Source organism: Physcomitrium patens, chromosome 16, assembly GCF_059467195.1.
Source record: "Physcomitrium patens ecotype Gransden chromosome 16, ASM5946719v1, whole genome shotgun sequence".
Classification (NCBI taxonomy): domain Eukaryota; kingdom Viridiplantae; phylum Streptophyta; class Bryopsida; order Funariales; family Funariaceae; genus Physcomitrium; species Physcomitrium patens.
This window is the reverse complement of record NC_143425.1, coordinates 11300293-11322455: the sequence shown is the minus strand read 5'-3', so window position 1 is coordinate 11322455 and position 22163 is coordinate 11300293. Positions and strand designations below refer to the sequence as shown.

At 35.3% G+C, this 22163-nt stretch overlaps 3 protein-coding genes across 6 annotated transcripts; 1 reads left to right on the top strand and 2 right to left on the bottom strand.

The window, feature by feature from the left end:
* Positions 1-85: 85 nt before the first annotated feature.
* On the bottom strand, positions 86-2216 carry LOC112292969 (uncharacterized). 2 transcript variants are annotated; one of them, XM_024541965.3, is made up of 4 exons: positions 1862-2216; positions 1543-1672; positions 819-1024; positions 86-605 (listed from the first exon to the last, which is right to left on the bottom strand). In XM_024541965.3, exons 2-4 carry the CDS (start codon positions 1636-1638, stop codon positions 302-304), a joined length of 606 nt encoding a protein of 201 aa, XP_024397733.1. In that variant the 5' UTR covers positions 1639-1672; positions 1862-2216; the 3' UTR covers positions 86-301. The 2 variants fall into 2 exon arrangements, with proteins under 2 accessions (XP_024397733.1, XP_024397734.1); XM_024541966.3 differs by having other exon boundaries at positions 1803-2207.
* A 1073-nt stretch (positions 2217-3289) lies between these two features.
* On the top strand, positions 3290-7166 carry LOC112293522 (uncharacterized). 3 transcript variants are annotated; one of them, XR_002973050.3, is made up of 4 exons: positions 3290-4135; positions 4448-4664; positions 4806-6485; positions 6810-7166. XR_002973050.3 is itself a non-coding variant. In XM_024543030.3 (3 exons), the coding sequence occupies exons 1-3, from the start codon at positions 3995-3997 to the stop codon at positions 6374-6376; spliced, it is 1929 nt and encodes a 642-aa protein (XP_024398798.1). In that variant the 5' UTR covers positions 3291-3994; the 3' UTR covers positions 6377-6788. The 3 variants fall into 3 exon arrangements, 2 of the variants coding, with proteins under 2 accessions (XP_024398798.1, XP_090113113.1); XM_024543030.3 differs by lacking the exon at positions 6810-7166 and having other exon boundaries at positions 3291-4135; positions 4806-6788; XM_090256987.1 differs by lacking the exon at positions 6810-7166 and having other exon boundaries at positions 3312-4056; positions 4806-6788.
* A 967-nt stretch (positions 7167-8133) lies between these two features.
* LOC112293523 (uncharacterized) lies at positions 8134-11110 on the bottom strand. The gene is made up of 3 exons (XM_024543032.3): positions 9703-11110; positions 9324-9416; positions 8134-8932 (listed from the first exon to the last, which is right to left on the bottom strand). The coding sequence occupies exon 1, from the start codon at positions 10774-10776 to the stop codon at positions 9886-9888; it is 891 nt and encodes a 296-aa protein (XP_024398800.1). The 5' UTR covers positions 10777-11110; the 3' UTR covers positions 8134-8932; positions 9324-9416; positions 9703-9885.
* Positions 11111-22163: the final 11053 nt, after the last annotated feature.

Below are 22163 nucleotides of genomic sequence, written 5' to 3'. Positions count from 1 at the left end.
GTGCTAGCATAAATCAGATAACGCATGTTCATGGGTAATTTGGCACCATGTTGTCACCGGACACTTTTGGAACTAAATGCAAACCTGGAATGAAAAATACTAAACATTCTGTGTAAAATACTGTGCAGTTTCTCCATGCATCTTCTTCATGTGGTTGGGCACTCTTCTAACAGGCTGAAAACCTTTTGGACAGACTTGAAATCTGGCTGCAAATGAATACTCTAACAACTTCCTGAAAAAAAATTACTTCGTAGAGCGTACCATGTCTAGACTAAAAAGAAAAATAAACAAATGAGGCGCTCTAGTTGTAAGCTGTCATATTAATAGACGGGCCGTTGTGCTCACCGTAGCGATCGTCTCCTCCTCGATACGATCGCAATTTGTTGTCTTTGCTTTCAGCCTTAGCTTGGAAGACGTAGTATAACAGACTGAACACCATTGTCAAGAATGTGAAGGCGGCCCCTGCAGCAAAGATGGCCTTCTTCATTTGCCTACAGTAATTCTCATTTTCACCCACAACTCCAATGTCGACTTGACCTTTTGTTCGGATATTGTTCACAACTGCACCGTAGAGTAGAATTATCTCAGAAACGATGAAAGTAAGCCTGCAACAACCAAGCCAACCTTTTCTTTGAGTTCAAAAGCCGCAGACTACTTGTGACGATAACAACGAACACAGAAAAACAAAATGAGATCAGAAAGTCGATCCACGTTCATTCCTCCCAAAACGTGCAGGGCAGTGACCTAATGCTTGAAAATCGCCTGGTTCTATTTTAAGAAAAACACATGAAGTATTGAGAATGTCTGAAGGGTCTTACCAGGAGAATATAAAGAGGAAAATTGCACAAACTCGTGAAAAGCCAGCGTTGTAAACAGCTTTTCCAAAGCACATGCAGCTAGTAACGACAGTGACTAGCACATGACCAAAGAAGAGAAAGACAAGAGCCAAGGCTGCTAGACCAGTAGCTGTGTCTTTCGTGTACTCACAAGTGAGGTACCCAGGAACAGCATCAGTTGGTTTTGCCTGCAGAAACCAACATGATTTGAAGGTGAGCGAATGTATAAATAATAACCATTTGCACCGAACAAGCGCACTTTGATTTGGCAACTGTCTCTCAAATCAGACCATTGCCTTGAGAGAAAAATAATTACACTTATGCCCTCGATGAACTCCGAGGATGAGGGTGAATTATCAACAATGTTTTACTTTATTTTATCAAAAAGAAAGTTTAAAGTGTGGTAAAAAAGGGAGGATACTGGTCATAATCAGTCTGCTGACTATCATGACTAAAGAGACCCTATTTCACTACTTGAAAGATCTGACTCCCCAGTATGCGTGCGGATGTTGGAATCCGTTGATACTCTCTTCACTAATTTACTCCTCGAGGATACTGACAGTCCTTTCCTCTTATTATAGACATCCAATCCATTCAACCTTAAGCAGCTACACATGCATTCGACTTGTGGGGAAGAATTGTCGATGCATAATGCAGCGACCCGATCCGTAACATTGGTATGTACGAAGAGGAATATCAAACTGACCTTACTGCGCTTAGCCATGGCGCCCAAGGCAAGCCCAAAAGCAGTGATGTCGAGAATCAACGCTACGCCCAATACCGGCCATGAGAACCTCGCCATGGTGTAGGTTTATGCGCAGCACACAACTCTTCCGCTGCATTTACACAATCCAATTGAAACTTCCTCCAGAAACTCTATGCAACTTGATTCAACACCCACACTACAACATCCATGGAGCCGATTCCGGCTTAATCCAATCAACCCAAACCAAAACGTACACTCACGTATGCAAGAGCAGCAACCTCGTCCTCACGGCACAACCAAGCACTCAACACCGTTTCACCTGATGCCTCCCTCGTCTTCCGTCTCCTCCCTCGTGCCAAACCCGAAGCAACCCACTTCGCTATCTCCAGCCGCTCAAAATTATTCTCACTCCATGCATGCAGCTTCACAACAGCCAAGATGCAAGTCACTGCAGGTTATGGAAGGCTCAAAAAAACATGAAATCAAGAGCTGCATTTTCCTACACTGTCTCCAATTAACATCCACCCAGCTTCTGAATCACTCAGGCACTTGTTTTGCAATGCTACTAGATTGCTGTGCTGTAGAAGTGAGTTGGGCGACAATGATCGGCAAGCACTTCGGCGATGAGGAATGAATGTGCTGGTTTTCCAGCAGCAGCAACAATTATTGATTGAAACTCCCTCTCTGGCCTCTAAAGAGGAAGCTGCTTCACCTTTTTTCCCTCATTCGTCATGCTCCGTTGACGAAGGATCCGCTCGTTCTTTCGTTCGTTCGTTCGTTCGTCGGGTGTTCTACGTCCACGTCCATGTAACTGAGATTCACAATAGAATACATACTTTTTCACTCCTGAAAAGGAAAAAAGTGGGTAGAGAAGTCGTGGGAATACATAATAGCTGTCAACCAAAGTTATGTGATTTGTTGATAGCGTTTCTTTGTTGGAGAACCATCTTTTTTATAATAATGAAAATGAAACAATGAAAAAGAGATACAATTTCATAAGTGTGAAAATGTGACAAAAAAGAAATGTGAAAAAAAAATGAATCATATTATTGCTGGTTTGTGGGACATTTATAAAAAATCGCTATTAGAAAATTAGCTAGATATATATATATATATATATATATATCAAGTAAAATTTCATAACATGTTTATATATGTATGTCTGTATATGGCGGTTTGTAATAGTAGTGTCCAAAAATTTAAGATTTTTTTTTTTGTTTTTTTATCCAAACTTCATGAATCGCATACTTAGCTCTTTCTTTTAGTTATCTTTTGATGTGACATACTTATGCCTCAAAATGTACATTAACTTTATCCCGATAATTAAAATTTCGAATAAAGGATCAGTGTGTTATAACTTGATCTGATGATGAAAAAAATTATTAAAGAGCATAGAATTGAAAAAAGTGTGAAAAAAATGATAATTTCACAATCCGTGGATTATTTGAAAATCCCTCTAAAATCACAACCTAGACAATCAATGAAAATAAAATTTGAAATAGCTCCCTGCAAAAGAGCAACAAAGGAGAGACGAATAAGTGTAAAATCACAATACATGAAATTAGTTAATCAGGATAATGTCTGTTTTTTCCATCAAGGACAAACAAACAAAACGGAATCACATTCACACTGCACAAAGTGGGACCGTGCATCCCGACCTACGACCGTGACCGAACGGCACGGTAAGACGATCCGAATCCTAAATACAAAAACCCAAAACCCATGAAAGGCGAGAGAAACTGCGACGTCTGTGCCGGCCCGAGTAGGAGGAGGAGGTTGGAAGCATTATCCCCCAATTCATTCCTCTTATGCTGCTACTTTCATGGATAATACCGCAATTGCATCGCCATTCCGCGATTGATTGATGCTGTCCCCAGCTCAGATATAGCAATTTTGTTCCTTGAGTATGTTGCCGTGTTTTACCTCTGTTTCGTCATATCCTTATTGTGGTGTCAATGCGTGCTGAGCCTTGCGTTTGCTTTAGCAGAGTGTGAGTTTCGGATGTGAGCGTGGTGAACGTCGCAGCGTTTTGAGTAGACGCGGAGTTTGTTTCCGAGGAAGTGTAATTTTAGGCCTTACGTGCCTTTTTAGGCCTATTAGTGAGGTGGGTTTGTGGGTTTTTGGGATCTCGGGTCCTAGGATGAGGTTGTGGTAGTTGAGATAGCTCTGGACCTATTCGTAATTTTCTTCCCTTAACCAAGGATAGTGGCGTTAAGGTGGGATCAGGATATGTACCTTTTCTGAATGAAGACGTAATTCTTGAATTTGGAGAGGAAGATTGTAGCTTGATGTACCCGCTTTTGTGAAGGCTTGGGAAGCCGTGCTCTCGTGACGACATAATTCCATAGTTCGATTCCATAGTTGTATTGTTGCACGGCACTCTGCCTTATTGAATTGGAGCCACTGAGGAGGTGAATTCACAGCGTTGAGCCATGGGATCATAATTATCGCAATGTATCAGCATTCCATGGCGTTTGCGGCTGCAACGTCACCTGGTGTTGCGGGGCCAATAAGGTGCAATAGTGAAACCTCTCAAAGTAACAGGAAAGAGATCAAATCTTTCCTAATTCAATGTTCTATTTCTCAAATCCAGGTTAGAGGTCTTCGACATTCACCCATTCTACATTCCCTGTTCTTGGTTGTCTCTCTTGTTGGACTCGCATTTGAGGACTCTGCAGTTTCGAGTATATCAATTGCTACATAGTTCGGTGCGGTAACGGTCTTAGGATTAATGCTTTTTGATGCACATGGCGCAATATGCAGTTACTGAGGTTAAAGATGCGTTGTCTAAATGGTTTAGCTCCCGGAATAGATGTTGCTTCTGGTCGCATTACTCATGTCCTAAAGGTGGACTACAGAAATTGGCACGTGATTTTAACTAAATTCGTTGCCCTCTGGAATCCAGCTGAAGCACCGCAGAAGTGTTACTCCATACTTGCAATGTTGCCCCCTCTTTGCTGGACGTATGCATAGCAACATTGCACAGCGCAGGGGGAAATATGGAAGATTTGTGGTTGCATCCTATGCTAAGGACATTCTCTTTAGTAAGCGATCGTCATCAGCACCTCAAGTTGGGATTGCTGAGCTGACTGGTATTTTGGGAATCCCAACATGCCCACAAGGTAATTCAGGGTCTGGTAATTTTGTTGTTCTCTAACAGCAGTTGTGCGTGGCTATTTGTTGATCATAGATCTTTTCGGCCTTCTGCACCGCTGCAATTTTCTCCAAATGGAAATCCTTACGATGTACAGTTGTTTGTATAGGACCCTCACGATTCACAAATTTAGAGTCACTGAGGTGGGCCGCTGCAATTCTCAGATCTGAGGTATCAGAGAGAGGATCAAGTGTGAGGACATACGCCGGACGTAACAAGAAGTGGCGCAATCTAGACAAAAAAGGACGTTTAGAAGGAAACAGCCGAACTAGAGGCAATGGCAATGCCAACCCTGGAAAGTCCAAATCAACGCAGAGTGGTGACACTGACGACGGAACCGAGAATGCTTCTAGGGTTAAACCCAAGAAAGGTCCAAAGCCCAAAGAGCGAGTTTCTTGGGCTGGTCAGGACATGCTGTTGCTCAACACTAACGAGAGGTTCAAAGTTGGGAAAGAGGTCACACCTTGGGCGTCAGTTCCAGGTGAAAGGATGCCGGATGACTATTACAAGTACGGGCCTTTCGGTCCTCATGCTTGGAAGGGAGTTTGCGTTGGAACTCCTAAGCAAGGTACACTTTGCGACCAGCTCGTTGTTTTCTTCTCTAGCGTAAGAGACGAAGAAGAGCATGAACTGGGAGACATTCAAGATGCCATGGTAGGGTATGGGAAACGGGTTGATCAAATGGACGCCAGCGTTGGGATACAGTATTACTTCGTATTTGTGCGTCAGGTTCAAAAGCTGAAGGATTTGCCACCATGGGAGGAATGGACATTGGTTGCGCAAGTCGCTATTGAATCTGGAGAAGTTCTGGATAAATGGACACTGGGATTTGGTCTTCACCCTAAACTTCGAAAAAACCTCACAGAATGTGTGGCATGGTATCGTCCCGATCTTATCTATGTCAAAAGGCCTGCGTACCAAGTAAGATTTGAGCCGCAGAATGAGTTTTTGGAAGGGCTGCTTACATTACTGAATCCAGATGGTGAGGACTTCTATTTTCAGAGGCTTTGCAAGTTGCTTGGAGTGGATGTTAGCGAGACGGCAGATCAAGCGAGTGTCGCATTTGATGGCTTGAGTGAGAACAGGAAACTTGAGTGCGTAGAACATGTGCTTACCGCCAATTCAGTTACGCTCCTGGGCCCTTACACTATCCAAGCTATGAAGCAAGATCAGCAGCGAGGGGCAGTGGGTTTCGACGAGAGCATTGGCCGCGAGGAGGGGGAAAGTAATGAAACTGACGAAGCTGAAGGAGATTGGAGCGAGGATGCAGACGAGGATGAGGACGAGGAAGATGACGAGGAAGAATTTGAATCTGAAATGGAAGCATTTAATGGCCAGTTCGGAGAAGATTTCGACTTCGATGAACAAGGTGATAGTCAATCGGATGGGAATGAGTGGGAAAAAGAAGAGGCTAAGTCATTAGCTGCTATGCAAAGATCTTCTGATGCAGAGACTGTCGATGTGGACGATGAGGGTTGGGATGAACAAGCTGTTAAGGCCTACTCTGAGATTGGCATTACGACCCAGAAAGGACATCGAATAGCCGAGGAAACGGCAACACAAAAGGATGATGAGACCTTTCTTGATGCAGCTGTTCGACCTTTCAATTTCTCGAATCTGATCCAGGAGATATTTATCATCCGGGAAGCGTTACTTGAGTATCCAGAATTACGGCACTGAACCCAAGGAGAACTTGAACAGCTGCGACTTGCTGCAAGCTATACCTGCCTGCATTGTCCAAGCCCACGAGTGCATCCATACTCCCATTTTGAAGAAAAACACTGATCGAGTAAGCTTTCATTGTAATTTGATTCTTGATTGATTTCATGACGAGCTGTAGATTTAATAGATCAAGGATAAAAGCCTTCTAAATCTTGAGCAGACATATTAGTGTAGAAGCTCACTGTCGATTCTATGATCAATGTTACATCATCAAATTGGATAGCTGCCCAGACCAGGGCTGGAGATTGCTGATTTAGACTCTTTCTTCTGCACTTACTGACATGGGTGCAATTGGTTTCACACAAGTTCGCTGTTCCATGGTAGTACTGCCATAAAATACACCTCCAGACGTCCATAAAATTTCCTTAAATTGTGATGCCTCATGTTGCAGTGAGCGAGTCCAATCGAATGAATTTTCAAGACATGTGGCTCAGCAGTGAGTCCACCGAAGGATTTATAAAGAAATAGTGGATTGCATACTCAGTATCAGTAATGCATCCAGATGGCATTTCTTTTATCATGAACGCTTCACCATGGCGGTACATTAGTTCCTGACCTGAAAGAAGTTACACTCACCGAATGCACTAAACACAGAATGTTCTGTCTGTCTAATATCGACCAGATGAAGGTGGTTGTCTCTGCGCAATCCATCTTCGTGTCAGTTTCAAACGTTTTTTACATAACTAAACGAGTAATTTTCAATGACTAAGGACAAGAGAGATTTTTATAAAATGTTTTCTTATATTTTCTTAAAGTGGATTAATATCTAAAATATTTATGTTTGGATTTAGGCAACTTGCTGTGAAATACAAGTTGAATTAAAATAAAATAAGATTAGCCACTAGAAAAGATGTGAAGAATATTAAAAGTAGTATCTTGAGTTTGCACTTCCATGCCAAAAATGTAGAATATTTTCGTGATGACATAAGTTGAGAAGTTACAACATTGTGTTAAGGATTTTTAACATTTTAAATTCTAAAAAAATGATCAAATTTCAACCATAAAAAATAATCTTACATTTCAAACCAAAAATAACTGAACAAAATCTTAAATCTAACTTGATTTTTTTATTATATATATATTTAAAAAAAACTGATAAAATAAAAATATATGCTACAGGCGTATTGTACACAATTAAAGTTAAATCTTGTATCTAACACTAATGAACATGAATTCTACTCACTTTAACCAAGCTTTTTTGTATTTTGCATTGTTGTAGCTTTATTAATTGATTATGGATCAGATTGGAGATTCCAAACATTGTTCCATACTTAAGAGCCTGCTACTTGTTGGCAGGTAGGATGAAAAAAAAGAAAACTCTTTGCTTAAATCCTTAAATGGATGGAATTTAGCAAGAATATCTATCCACACATGACTCCCCTTGATGCAAGTGTAAGAAGTGTGGTTATACATTTATATGTATGGAAGTTGAAGTGGAGCTAATAAATGTATTGTCAACACTTTGAGCTGGAAAACACTTAAAATCTGTCAGCTACAACATATCCATATCTTTATGATATTTCTACTAAATTTTACTTTCAACCAACCTATGTTGACTTTCGCACAATGAAGATTAATTGTAAGTTTTGATACACAGGTAATACATCAGTAAATAACCAGAGTGTCCACATACGGAATCTATGGAGTAATTATATAATGAATGTAGTGAATTTACAAAGTATAACAATAAGACATAAATTGAAAGGTGGACCAACTGAAAAAAGTCTTCAAGCGTAAGATTATTTATTCAAAAGTCCTACATCCAGTACAAAGTGAAGGAGAAATACCAATTCTCACTAATTTAGATCAGTTTTGAAGTATGTCGGACTATGCTTCTGCTTTTTTTTTTGAAGAAAAAGTAGATCCACGACTTTTTGAACATGTAATAGTAAAAATTTAACCAAAATGATTAAAATTTCAACTTTCACTCTGTTAACAAGCCTCTACTAGTTGCCTTAATACGAAAAAGGTTGAGAAGGTACTTCGAAGACTCTTCAGAAGACCAAAACAAAAAAAAACACAAAAAAACAAAAACAAAATACAAAATGCACGAGCCTTGTTCCACAGCTTTCGCAACGCAAATCTCCACAAAAGCCTGATTAGATCAATAGCTCATCTAGACTTGCTAAGGCCTGTGGTCACCCATCACTATCTCTTTCAGCTGCATGGCACTGTGCAATTGCAGAAAAACGTCGAACATGAAATGAAGTTGATTCCCTCTCTGCCTTAAGTAGTTCTATGCCAAACGATTCTCTCTACTAGTTGCCTTAATACGAAACTCTCTGAGATGACGATTATAATCACCAACAAGTGATACCAGTAAGGAATACTGAACACAATCTTCTCCGCGAGTAAACAGAGACATAAAGTTTCGCTCAAGCGCAAATCCACCAGACTTCATGTAATTAATTCAGAGTCAAAAACGAAGTGTTGATGAGAGTGCTCCGCCTCTTGTATACTGCAACCTTGCGCAAAGAGCGAAGCGAAATGTATATTTGGAGGGAGCACCTATACCTGAAAACGGCAACTCCAAAGTTCTTAGATGACACAAATTTCAATTAGTAGACTTAGAAACAGGATTTTGTGCCATTAAAAAGAAGCCCGGGACGGCACGACTGCAAGCTCTTCAGGTCGCCTAGAAAGGCAGATATAGGGTGTTAAGGACTGTATCAGTTCCTCTAGGGCCACTTAATTCCAAACATTGGATTGAAGTGAATGCACAACTAAGAAGCTGAAGGTTTACTTGTTCAAGCGCGGAAACATGAAACTACGCTACAAATCTACTTAGGAAATAGCAAACAGCATTCAACATTAAAAGTTCACCGCGGAATGCAAATTCATCTGAATGAAAGAGGGCACAATGCTTCACTGATAAAGTAGTAAAGTTTTCTCCAACGCAACTTACTTGAGTGTTGAGCATATATACTCGAACCTCTTCGAAAGCCTAGAAATTCAAGTTCTTAAGCCCATCGACACGGCAGTTCGTATTTCCATCTACCTGTACAGACACGCGTAAACACATGAATCTAGTACGATTACATCCAATTAAGCCACCCTCATTCCATTACGAAAAATTAAACCCGGCAGTCCTGGACTTTCGAAAGGAATCACCAAGCTGCAAGAAAACGACAATGAGATAGACAACATTACACAAATGGTGCGACTGTGGAATGAGACACGGATAAACGGTAGATCAGCTGATATTACAGGAAAAAGATTTAAGACCCATATGTCGTGCTATCATCTACTATTGGGTGTAAGGCAATGCAAGAACTCGAAAAGACCTGTGAATAAATATATTGGGCTCTGCCAACTGAGCTAAGATGGCACTGAGGACCCCTTGACGATGAAAAGTATGAGTCGACAGGACAACGTTCTTCTATATAGCTTTCTGGATCGTTGATCTTCTTATCGAGCCTGAGCAGGGAGGATCATTTCTTCAAAAATGAAGACTCTACACGTCTGTATCACTCCATATCAATAAGTCCAAGAATCTCATCTGCGAGAAGGTCTTCTTCGGTAGGAGCACCGACTTCTTCCTTCTGCACAATCTCGGAGGCATTTTGGCGCTTGCGCTTGGGTTGTGAAGGTTGCATTCTAAGAGGAGGAATCTCCAGTCCGTTAATAGAAAGCAGATCCTTCTTTTGAATTTCCCAATCGTCCGCTGTTTCCCTTAGTTCCTCAGCGAAGTTAGGAACAGCACCCGTCCTATCATCTCCCAACACCCCAAGCCCTGTGAAGACCTGCTGCTTGGCTTCAGCGTAGTCCCGCACGAGGGACATTACCGAGTCCAACGACAAATCCTCAGTCAAGCTACGGTAAATATGTTCTTGCAAAGGAACATTCGCCAACAACTTGAAACGGGCGTGCTTCAGGCGAGCAGCAGCCTGATTAGCCAGCTTCTCACAAGCGTCAGCGATACTTTTCTGATCAACAGACACGCACCCGAACAGGAAGGCTTCTTTACGCAACATCGTGCGCAAGACCTTCAGAGCCTCTGCGTGCTCAATGCGCCGCAACTCCTTGACCAACCCATGCAACCTCTCCAGGTCTTCCAAAGACAAATAAATCAGGTAAAACGGCTCCACATACTGAGTCTCGTACAAGCAATAAAGCACAAACAATCCACCGAGCTTCCACGACAAAGTCCTTTCCACACACTTTACGTGCCCAAGCGCAGACGAGTACAACGACTGCATGAAAAACGCCTGCGTAGTATCCTTCGGACACGCTTCGTGTATGAAGGAGAAGCCGCGAATCTTCCAAAGCTCCTTCAATTGCCGCAAAGACATTTCTTCCGCTTGCGCAAATGCTTCCACAAGTTCGTGTATATCCCGACCCGCTGCCGACAGGTCCATGCTGCTCCACGCGCTCAGAGCAGAGCGAAACGATCAACCAGACCGAGAAATCACAGCGAGGGAGTTGAAGGACCTGCAAAACCCTAAACTCAGAATCCCGACTGCCTAAAATAAAAAAAAAGAAAAAAAAGAAAAAAAGGCAACTCATCGTGATTGCGCTGTCACATCGCCGGCTCCATAACCCGAACACCTTCGAATAGACCAGTCTACAATGGTTGCACGATTTCGCAGCTAAGCCGATTCGAAGGGACACAGCCTCGCAGATTAGGATTTCGCCAGGACCAGAGAAAACGTCGAAACCCTAATTTCTCGGGAGCTCCATGAGACAGAGCCTTCAAGGTAAAGTGCCACGAGGGCAGTATAAGGGTGTATATGCTGAGGTGGAAAAGGATAACAGCTGTTCTCCCTCGCCACGTCATCAGCGCCAAAGGCTTTAAAAAGTTGGTCTCCATCTGTTCACATGAACTGCTTATTTATCATAATATTCACCGTAAGTTTTACATTTCTTCTTTTATATTTTTGATATGTGAAAATGTCTTGAAAGTATGATATAGTTGTTAATGAAGATATATCCAAAATATTTTTTAAAATCTTTGTACCAATCTTTGTTATTGACTTAAGAACATGATAGCTTTAATTTATCATCTATGAAATTATGAGACTATCTTGTATATAATATGATATTTGATATGTTTTATTTTTATAAAAACTTATGTTTTAAAAAACTTTGCTTATAAGTTATATATACATATACATATATATATGAATTTGGATATGTATGTGTGTAGGCATGCATATATATATAATAAATAAGCAATGATTTTATAATATAAATTTTATATGGATTTAGTTCCTAGAGCTATGGTGTATCCATCCATAGTTATTAGAAGAAAGCCACACAATCAGCCTAGTTCTTAGCAAAAGAATATATTAATGACTATTTTAAAATCTAATACATAATGGTTTTAGTTTCAAAAAACCATCTATCATTTGCAATTTTTTTTAATGCCATTAGAAGTAGTCAATTTAAGATGGCAATAATATGGTTAACTAATAGATAATAGTTTCAATTATCATATAGCCAATATGTGGGAGAATAGAAGAAGTAATACAATCTATATTGGATTGTGTAATAAAGTGTGATTCTTAACAAAATACTCAACAAGTATTGCAAGTGTTGTAAATAGTCTATATTGTAAAACTAATGTTTCAATTAGAGACAACCAAGCAATCAAACAAACTTACTAAAAAGTAAGAGGCCTACGAGTCCATATAAGTATAATTAACCATTATTATAATTATATTCTTAGAAGTAAGTCATCCACTTTGCTTACTCAACAATACTCTTGTTGCTAAACTTGGTGCAACTCTATCTATAGTTGTAAGTTGATCTTTCTTTGAGGACAATCTCTAAATAGATTTTGCAACATATAGCATTGTGCACTTTTTGGTGATAATTGATCAAAACAATCATAGATTTTAAATCAAGCATAACTATATCATTTTACTAAGTACTAGATTATTGAGGTCCCTATCACCTAGGCATAATAAGAACATAAGAGTTGAATGCTTTCTTGCACAAGTTGAGATATATTTAATTTTATTTTATATCTTCTTCTTCTACTAATTACATGTCCCTCAATACCTTTGGATTCACATTTGCGTTGATTTAAACTTTAAATATATATATATATATATATATATATATCATAGTTTTAAATATGTTAAATAAATATCATATTTATTTAATTATATGTATAGTAAAAAATAATATTTTTTATATAAATAGAAGTAAATAAATATATAACTAGATTTTTTTTTATGACTCATATCTATTTACAAACCTTAGATTTAAAATGGATATACAAGTATCTTCAAATGTGCTATATAGTCATATAGATGTCTTAAAGATTTTATTGGATAAACAAATCTACAACACAACAATGACACAACTTTGATACTCGTCTCAAGAGTCTTCCAGTGCTCAAATAATTTCTATGTGGACTTCTACTTGACTATAATATCAAAAAAAATCATAGACAATATTAATTGTTAATTCATTTTCTTTCAAATATTTCAATTTTTTTCTTCTTAATTTGAATGTCTCTTTGTATTTGCAAATAGGGAATAAAAAATAAAAAACATACTCCCAGTGATTTATTTTATTCAAAATTATACAACTTTTTTCTTATTTTCTAAACATGTTTAAAAAGATTCATGTCCAAGACAACATACGTATGAAAATTATAAGTCTTGAAAATTATAAGTTTTGAATTATTCAAAAATGTAAATATATAAATATATATATATATATATATATATATATATATATATAAAGTATCTAAAATTATTAATTTCGAAGATAAAATTTAAATACATATATATAAAAGTTTAAAAAATATATATGTATATAATTTAAAAAAATATATATGTATATAATTTAAAAAAATATATATGTATATAATTTAAAAAAATATATATGTATATAATTTTAAAAAATATATATGTATATAATTTTAAAAAATATATATGTATATAATCTTAAAAAATATATATGTCTATAATTTTAAAAAATATATATGTCTATAATTTTAAAAAATATATATGTCTATAATTTTAAAAAATATATATGTCTATAATTTTAAAAAATATATATGTCTATAATTTTAAAAAATATATATGTCTATAATTTTAAAAAATATATATGTCTATAATTTTAAAAAATATATATGTCTATAATTTTAAAAAATATATATATGTCTATAATTTTAAAAAATTTATATGTCTATAATTTATAAAAATATATATGTCTATAATTTCAAAAAATATTTATGTCTATTATTTTAAAAAGTATATATGTCTAATATTTTAAAAAATATATATGTGTATAATTTTAAAAAAATATATATGTGTATAATTTAAAAAAATATATATGTACATAATTTTAAAAAATAAATATGTATATAATCTTAAAAAATATATATGTATATAATTTAAAAAAATATATATGTACATAATTTTAAAAAATATATATGTATATAATTTTAAAAAATATATATGCCTATAATTTTAAAAAATATATATGTATATAATTTTAAAAAATATATATGTATATAATTTAAAAAAATATATATGTATATAATTTAAAAAAATATATATGTATATAATTTTAAAAAATATATATGTATATACTTTTAAAAAATATATATGTATATAATTTAAAAATATATATATGTATATAATCTTAAAAAATATATATGTCTATAATTTTAAAAAATATATATGTCTATAATTTTAAAAAATATATATGTCTATAATTTTAAAAAATATATATGTCTATAATTTTAAAAAATATATATGTCTATAATTTCAAAAAATATATATGTCTATAATTTTAAAAAATATATATGTCTATAATTTATAAAAATATATATGTCTATAATTTCAAAAAATATTTATGTCTATTATTTTAAAAAGTATATATGTCTAATATTTTAAAAAATATATATGTGTATAATTTTAAAAAAATATACATGTGTATAATTTAAAAAAATATATATGTACATAATTTTAAAAAATAAATATGTATATAATCTTAAAAAATATATATGTATATAATTTAAAAAAATATATATGTACATAATTTTAAAAAATATATATGTACATAATTTTAAAAAATATATATGCCTATAATTTTAAAAAATATATATGCCTATAATTTTAAAAAATATATATGCCTATAATTTTAAAAAATATATATGTATATAATTTTAAAAACTAAATATCTATATAATTTAAAAAAATATATATTTATATAATACTAAAAAATATATATGTATATAATATTAAAAAATATATATGTATATAATATTAAAAAATATATATGTATATAATTTAAAAATATATATATGTATATAATCTTAAAAAATATATATGTCTATAATTTTAAAAAATATATATGTCTATAATTTTAAGAAATATATATGTCTATAATTTTAAAAAATATATATGTCTATAATTTTAAAAAATATATATGTCTATAATTTTAAAAAATATATATGTCTATAATTTTAAAAAATAAATATGTCTATAATTTTAAAAAATATATATGTCTATAATTTTAAAAAATATATATGTACATAATTTTAAAAAATAAATATGTATATAATTAAAAAGTATATATATATCTATTATTTATAAAAAATATATATGTCTATTATTTTAAAAAATATATATGTCTATAATTTTAAAAATATATATGTCTATACTTTTAAAAAAATAATATGTCTATACTTTTAAAAAATATATATGTCTATAATTTAAAAAAATAAATATGTCTATAATTTTAAAAAATATTTATGTCTAGAACTTTAAAAAATATATATGTCTATAATTTTAAAATATTTTTATATATAATTGTTTTAAATATGTATATATATATATATATATATATCAATTTATTAATTTTACTTTTTTATACTTCATGTTGATAAATAGTAGTTCAATTTTATATTCTTATAATATAATTGACATGATATGATTAATGTCGAAATGATTAATCATGAAATGACATGATATGATTGTAGTGCCCATTAAAGCAAGTTTTTACTAGTGTTTATATATGAATATATATAAATATATATATCATATTTTAAATATAAGTTTTTTTCAAATCATAATTGTAGTAAAAATATCAAATATATCGAAGTCTTATTGACATTACTATATTTATATATATTTATATTTATATATTTATTTTTTTGTGGAAATAGGAATTAAAATCATTTGTAATATAGATATTTATGAAATACTTTAATAACATTAGTAATAATCCTTTGATTCTTTTTTTATTAATAAAAAATTGACATCATTAATTATCAGGATTTTCTTATAAGATTTTTTAATTTATAAAAAATAGTGTTAGAGATTTTTAACTTTTATTTTTTTTGCCTAGAAATTGATAAAAATTTATTTCCCGTCAAGAATAGATATTCAAATATAATAATCTTTTCAGAATTTGTAAATTTTGATAATCATTTTTAAATATACATTTCTTTTGAGTTAAAAATATTAAATATGATAGGATTATATTAATTTTTTACTATTAAATACTTGTGTGTAAATATTAACTCAAAATTTTAAATATATAATAACTTTCTTCTATAAATTTTTGGTTATTTCGAATTAAATTTACTTTTGCAATTAAGGTTTAAAATAAATATTTATTTCATTTGTAATTTTCATTAAATTACATTAAATATCTTACATGGATTAAATAAAATTTTATATATATATATATATATATATATATATATATATGTAATTAAGAATATTTTCTTTATTATTTATTTAAAAATATGTTATATGTTTATTTATTCTTTAAAACATTTAAGAGCTTATTTATGTTTTTTTCATAAAAGTACTATATATAATTTTATCTTTTAGTATATAAATTATTTTATATTATAATAATAAATTTATTAATCATATGAAAATAATATATAATTTTTAAATTTTGATTAATGTAAAATTTTTAAAGTTTATATTACATACAAATATTAAAAAATTTCAAATAGTTATAATTGATGAAAGCTAGAGTGTTAACTTTTTTTTAAAAGAATTTTAAAACGTGTATTTTAAAAAAATGTAATATCAGTTGAGACTAATAAACATTTTAAACATTAATATCCCAAATTATGCATTTGAAAAAACATAAAATATACAGAGAAAAATAATAAATTTATTTCACAAATTGTTTATGTAATATAGAGAACGACCTCAAAGGATGTTGCTTGAATCATCCTGCAAGTTTTCTCTCATCAAACTTAACATCACCTCACACTTAGAAAATGGAGAAATCTAAGCTAACACATCAGAAAGTTACTCATGTCAAAGTATTTCTAGCATGATTTAGGATCTAACGGAACGAAGAAACTCAATGGACTGCCGAACTTGTACATGTGTATTTGTGGGTCGTGTTGAATGATTGTCATTCGAACGTTCAGAACGAGATGTGATACTAAATCAAATAAGATTAAGGTACCCACCTTCGATGATTACTCATACTAGTTCAGATTTTTTGCTTCAGAGTGCATTGGACCTCGATTCCTAGCATGTGACAACCCCACGCAATAGCTACATAATTTTAACTTGCCCACAGTGCAATTGATAGACATGTTGTAGTCAGACGGATGAGTGTGTGGTTTCATGATCTGTAATCTGGAAGTCCACACTTCTTCTTCTTCACTGAGAACTCCTGCTCAGGTGAAGCTACAGTCACATTTCGTATTGTACGTCAGTCCGTTCATGTTGTTATGGGTGGTTGGTAACTGTAAGCAGGGCGTTGTCAATGCCGGTCTTCTCTTGTACTGGTTTTCAAGTATTGTCTTGAGTAAGGCCGTGCATCTACCTACAATTTCTATGGAACACATTGTCTCTTTTCTTTTTTCTGTGCCTTGAAAAAGTCAGTTCATGACGACAGTGAAAATCATATCCATGTGAATATCAATGGGTGCTTTACTGCAGTTTTCCGTGTGGTTAGAACAAACCATGAATCCTGGTGCGGCGTTCACATGTTTGGACTTTCATTTTGAACCAGTCCGCAGCATGCACGTATTTTCTTGATGGTGTACAACTTAAGCTCCAAATGCCGGCATCCCTGGGTTGATAGTCGCTTAAGTTCTTAATCGAGCCGCTCGTATCGTAAATATGTCAATGACTGCTGATTCATCGATAATCACTTCGAAGTGACCTAGTAGAGGTCTCGATAAAGTATAGTGATCTCTGGTCATCATGTAAACCTCGGTTGTCAGCTGATGAATAATTTGCTGTTGTAAAGAACCTCACTAAGGTCTCGATCACTTTTCAGCGAACACTAGTCAATAATGCAGCCGCATGATCGAGTTTGTCAGTTACTGAACGTCCACATGGTATCCAGTTTGTGGATAGTTTCACAAGAGAGGGACTTCAATGACTTTGGTCTAACACCATTATGAAGGTCGCTGCTTACAAGAGTGGCTTTTGTAATGTCAATATTCAAGTTACTCGTGCATTGCTGCATAGAAAAAGTGTTTCTGTCTGCAGCTCTTACTCTGCTTCAATATTAATGGTTTTCTTTTCCGATTTTGTTGCATCCCGTGCACCCATGTGCAGGCAGCAATCTGACACTGACCACTTATTAAACCGATTGCATGTTACAACTGTTGAAATTAGTCCATAGTCATGGTTACTAAATGAGTTTAACTAATGCATATATATATATATATATATATATATATATTACCACCTTATTTCTGAGATTTTGGAATATGTAGTATCACCTAGGTCAGTCAACATTGTTGGTTGGTAGCAAGTTAAACTGTGATGACAACCTCCCAGAACATTTCATGATGAGGGTTTGAAGACTTTGGAAGTATGAGCAGCTTGATACAGTGTCAGATTTCCTATTAAATGCGCACAAGCCTGGTCGGTATTTTTCAGTCTGGCTTTGAAAGCCCCGACTTCATAGCCCTAATCATTCTCCCTCAACATCATTCCTCCATCGCAGAATTATAATCACCTAGAAAATCAATTTCCTCTACTTCGGGCAGGGTAAGCTATACCCGTCCGTGGAGAGAGCAATGAGCACGTAAATCATCCATGTCTTTGTTGAGCACTCTGAAACTAAATCGGCTAATCGTACAGGCAGGCTAAACGCGATCTATTTATTTGAATCCATGATCAACGATTTATCGAAACCTGTGAAGAGTAGATTGTGGCTCAGTTGAATAATGTTTGAAGAAGCCATCATGCATAGTTAGTGAGCCTAGATGCAGTTGGAGACTAGCCAACAGATTGGGGCACTGTAGAAGTATATTCTGCAGGTTTTTTCCATATCAGTCACATGAAAATCTGTACCATGTCTGTCACCCATTATGACAATCCACGAAACCAGCACACACTTGACGAAAATAAGTGAAAGAAGATGGACATGAGTCTGAAGGAGATTCACACTTATGTGGAAACTGGCTGGGAAATAGTTCCTCTAGTTACTAACACGTAATCTAGCTGCATATATTACAGAATTCTTCGTAATGAACCTAATTGACTATCAGTAGGATACCTGTGGCGGTGTTCGAGCAGAACTCTACGGGTTTTGATGCTCTGACTTTTTGCGGCTGATTTTTTTTTTTGAATCACAAAATAAGAATGTAAGATTAATTGAACTAATGAGGTGCGCAGGACTCAACATTCCTCGACTTTTTTGCTCAAATTTCAACGAGAGACAAAATTGCAACTGAATTAAATACAATTTGAGTTACCTTGGTGTTTACATGTGAATTCCGAACATAGCTAGCACATGTGAAATTTATTTTTTTGGTGATATTGTCTCAGACACAGTGAGTACAATTGCTCGCGTGCAGAAATCGATGCGTCATCGGTCGAATCCTATTCCCTACCCCACTTAATCTACACAATCCAGGTAGACCCTATAGACTGTTCAAATGGTGCTACTGAATTTTCTTTAAGTAGAACGTTGCACTTGTCTCAAACGAAGTTGTCATTCTTCTGCAACATGCACTGTTGCAGGATGTCAGATTTTTAATTGAGCGCTATGACCTCACTCCAAGCATTCTTATACTTAGCAACTGTTAGGAAAAGAAATCGCTTCTAGAATTGATTGAAAACGAAACACAAATTAATCCAGCTTGACTGAATGAGATTTATGGGTGCAGCTACGCAGTAGCTGCAACATTTCTGACATTGATGGTGCAGCTGCTGCAGGCCCCATATTCATGCTCTTCAAGGACGGTTCGACGAAGTGCTTGTCGAATGTACTCATCCGTCCATAGTCCAACAGCTGCTGGACGGCTAAGGAAGTTGGTACTTTTTTGGACTGTTGCAAACTTGTAGCCGCTATATCAGCTCAGACTTAGCTCGCTGTGATCAGTCTCGACCAGTTGCCTGCTCTCCATTCAACTTCTTCTGTTCCAATCCTCCCAGCAGCTCAAGATGAAGAGATTCCAAGTCCTCACACTTGTGGTGGCGCTCTTGGTGGTCAGCTCGAGATTTTCATTCGCCAGAGTCCTGGACGATGTGAATGCGAACCAAAAGTTCAAGCTGCCGAAGCTGCCCACTTTGCCGAGCTGCCCACCTCCACCTGAATCCCCAGTCTATGAATCGCCCCCATACGCTTCTCCTTCCCCAGTTTACGAGTCACCTCCTTACTCCCCTTCTCCAGTTTATAAGTCTCCCCCTTCTCCCACATACTCTCCTTCTCCAGTTTATAAGTCTCCTCCATCTCCCACTTACTCTCCTTCTCCAGTTTACAAGTCTCCTCCATCTCCCACATACTCTCCTTCTCCAGTTTACAAGTCCCCTCCATCTCCCACATACTCTCCTTCTCCAGTTTACAAGTCTCCGCCATCACCTTCATACTCTCCATCTCCGGTCTATAAGTCTCCCCCCGCTGGAGGTTACTAGAACCCTTAAGGTGCCTCGAATCCAGCTATCTGAGGTAAGTTAGGATTGTCTAGCATTCAATTTATCTGAATGTAAATTCATTTTATTTGCCTGTGTCAACAGTTTTGTTCATCACAATTTATTCTTTTCTTGTATAGACACAGTGAGTGCGCTTCTCAGCATGTGTTTTAAAGCTTCAGCAGGGAAGGCAAACCGCATTGCTCAGTGTGACAATGAATTTAATTGACATAATTTGTCTGTCTTTCTTGCAGCAAAATTGTTTAATGAACAATGAGGTTAGCCGGATGGACAGAGGATTTGTACACAAGAACTTGATGATCGACTCGAGCGAGCAAGTTGTTTATTTTTTCCGTGACTTGAGATATCAGTTTGTTTCTAGGAAGTTTTTCAGTGATGATTGACATCTTCATATGAAAAAGAAATAAGTCCAGAAGAGTACTGGACGCTAGATTTTGTGCCAGTTAGTACCCAGCTGCTTCTTCTTAAGTGTAATGTGTCATTTAGGTTGCAATTATTGATTCATGAGGAGCAATAAAGTACGCTATAAACAGTGGACGTTAAGGAAAACTGCGTTGCTTCTAGATGTGCTCGTGCTTAAAACCTTGGGCAATAATCGTCAGGGCTGGCTTGAATTTTCCATCTCGAATTGATATGATTCAGTGACCCAGTTCTTCAAAGTTTGTGAAACCATCATTATTAGGGTGTTCGTTGCTGCAACAGTCGTTGATGTGACCACGGAAGAGGCTAAGGATGATGGATCACAGTGCACATCGCGAAGAATAATCGTTCACAAGATTGAATCCAATTATACAAGCGTGCTGAATAAAAATTATGACTCCGAAACAGAAACAAAGATCACTGTTACATGTACAATTTTTATAGGCGGCGATTGAATGTCTCATTAATACTCACATTGCTGAGCACTATATCAGTTAAAACTTCATACAAAGACGTTTTCTCGGATAACTGCCTTCGTCCCTATGAACGTCAAATTTGATGGCTTGAAGTCCTTGTTCTAAGCTAGAGGGAGATTGTTACAATCTGGTTAAAAGTTGACAAGGCTTTCAATACCTTGTGATTTGAAAGAATCCACCCCGGCACACAAAGGTTGAGAAAGGTGTGATGACCTCCGGAAGTACCTAAAGGTGATGTACTTTGGACTATTGTAATGTACTCCTATTGTACCGACAACCAAAGAAGGCAAGCAATGTGAGGTTCGTATCTGTTGGTTTCTGGAGAGTATTCTGTACCAGTCTCTCATGTCTTCAATTCAACACGTCGCAATCTTATAACTCAACCCTAGCACGCTTGATGGGCAATGCCCACCTTACAAGCCAGAACACACAAACTTCAAAGATGTGCCATGCAACTTTGCAGATGATGAGAAATTAAGTTTGCAATAATTCTTCCAAGTTTTACAAGTTACAACGTATTCCAATGATCCGCTAAACACAATGAAAGAAAATATAATGAAAATACTCGCTGCAAAGAGAGAAGTAACCTCACAGACTTTCAACTTTCAAAAGAAAAAAATAAACTTTACTAAGTCTAGAACATTTATACCGCAACTTGCCCTGAAAAGTCACTAGAAGAATGTACTTGCAAAAAATAGAACTACTAAATCCTCTTAGCGAAGCTCCATAGGTTTAGCAATGCCGAGCTTGCCAGAGACAACTGACATCAGTATGTGATTACTTGTGCTCACTTCTCCTTTTACCAGACTATTCAAATTCTTCTGTTAGCACTGTCGTCGCTATCTTACCATTATAAAATGCTCGTCAGTTGCAAGAAATGTACACGATCATTGACAAACGCGTGGGACAATTTCAATATGGACCACCTTAACAACGTTTCCTCAACACGATGCTGTAGGATGACTTGCTGTGCCAATTGGAGAACATGAACTTAGATCCGCGGCAGTCAAA

What these genes read in the sequence shown, in the direction of transcription:
- LOC112292969 (XM_024541965.3), bottom strand. Translation starts at nt 1,638, where the DNA reads ATGGCGAGGTTCTCATGGCCGGTATTGGGCGTAGCGTTGATTCTCGAC. An exon ending in CCATGGCTAAGCGCAGTAAG is followed by an intron (nt 1,025 to 1,542) that starts GTCAGTTTGATA and finishes TGGTTTCTGCAG; the next exon opens with GCAAAACCAACTGATGCTGT. An exon ending in TTCCTCTTTATATTCTCCTG is followed by an intron (nt 606 to 818) that starts GTAAGACCCTTC and finishes TGGTTGTTGCAG; the next exon opens with GCTTACTTTCATCGTTTCTG.
- LOC112293522 (XM_024543030.3), top strand. Translation starts at nt 3,995, where the DNA reads ATGTATCAGCATTCCATGGCGTTTGCGGCTGCAACGTCACCTGGTGTT. An exon ending in GTTCTATTTCTCAAATCCAG is followed by an intron (nt 4,136 to 4,447) that starts GTTAGAGGTCTT and finishes TCTGGAATCCAG; the next exon opens with CTGAAGCACCGCAGAAGTGT. An exon ending in AATCCCAACATGCCCACAAG is followed by an intron (nt 4,665 to 4,805) that starts GTAATTCAGGGT and finishes TTGTTTGTATAG; the next exon opens with GACCCTCACGATTCACAAAT.
- LOC112293523 (XM_024543032.3), bottom strand. Translation starts at nt 10,776, where the DNA reads ATGGACCTGTCGGCAGCGGGTCGGGATATACACGAACTTGTGGAAGCA.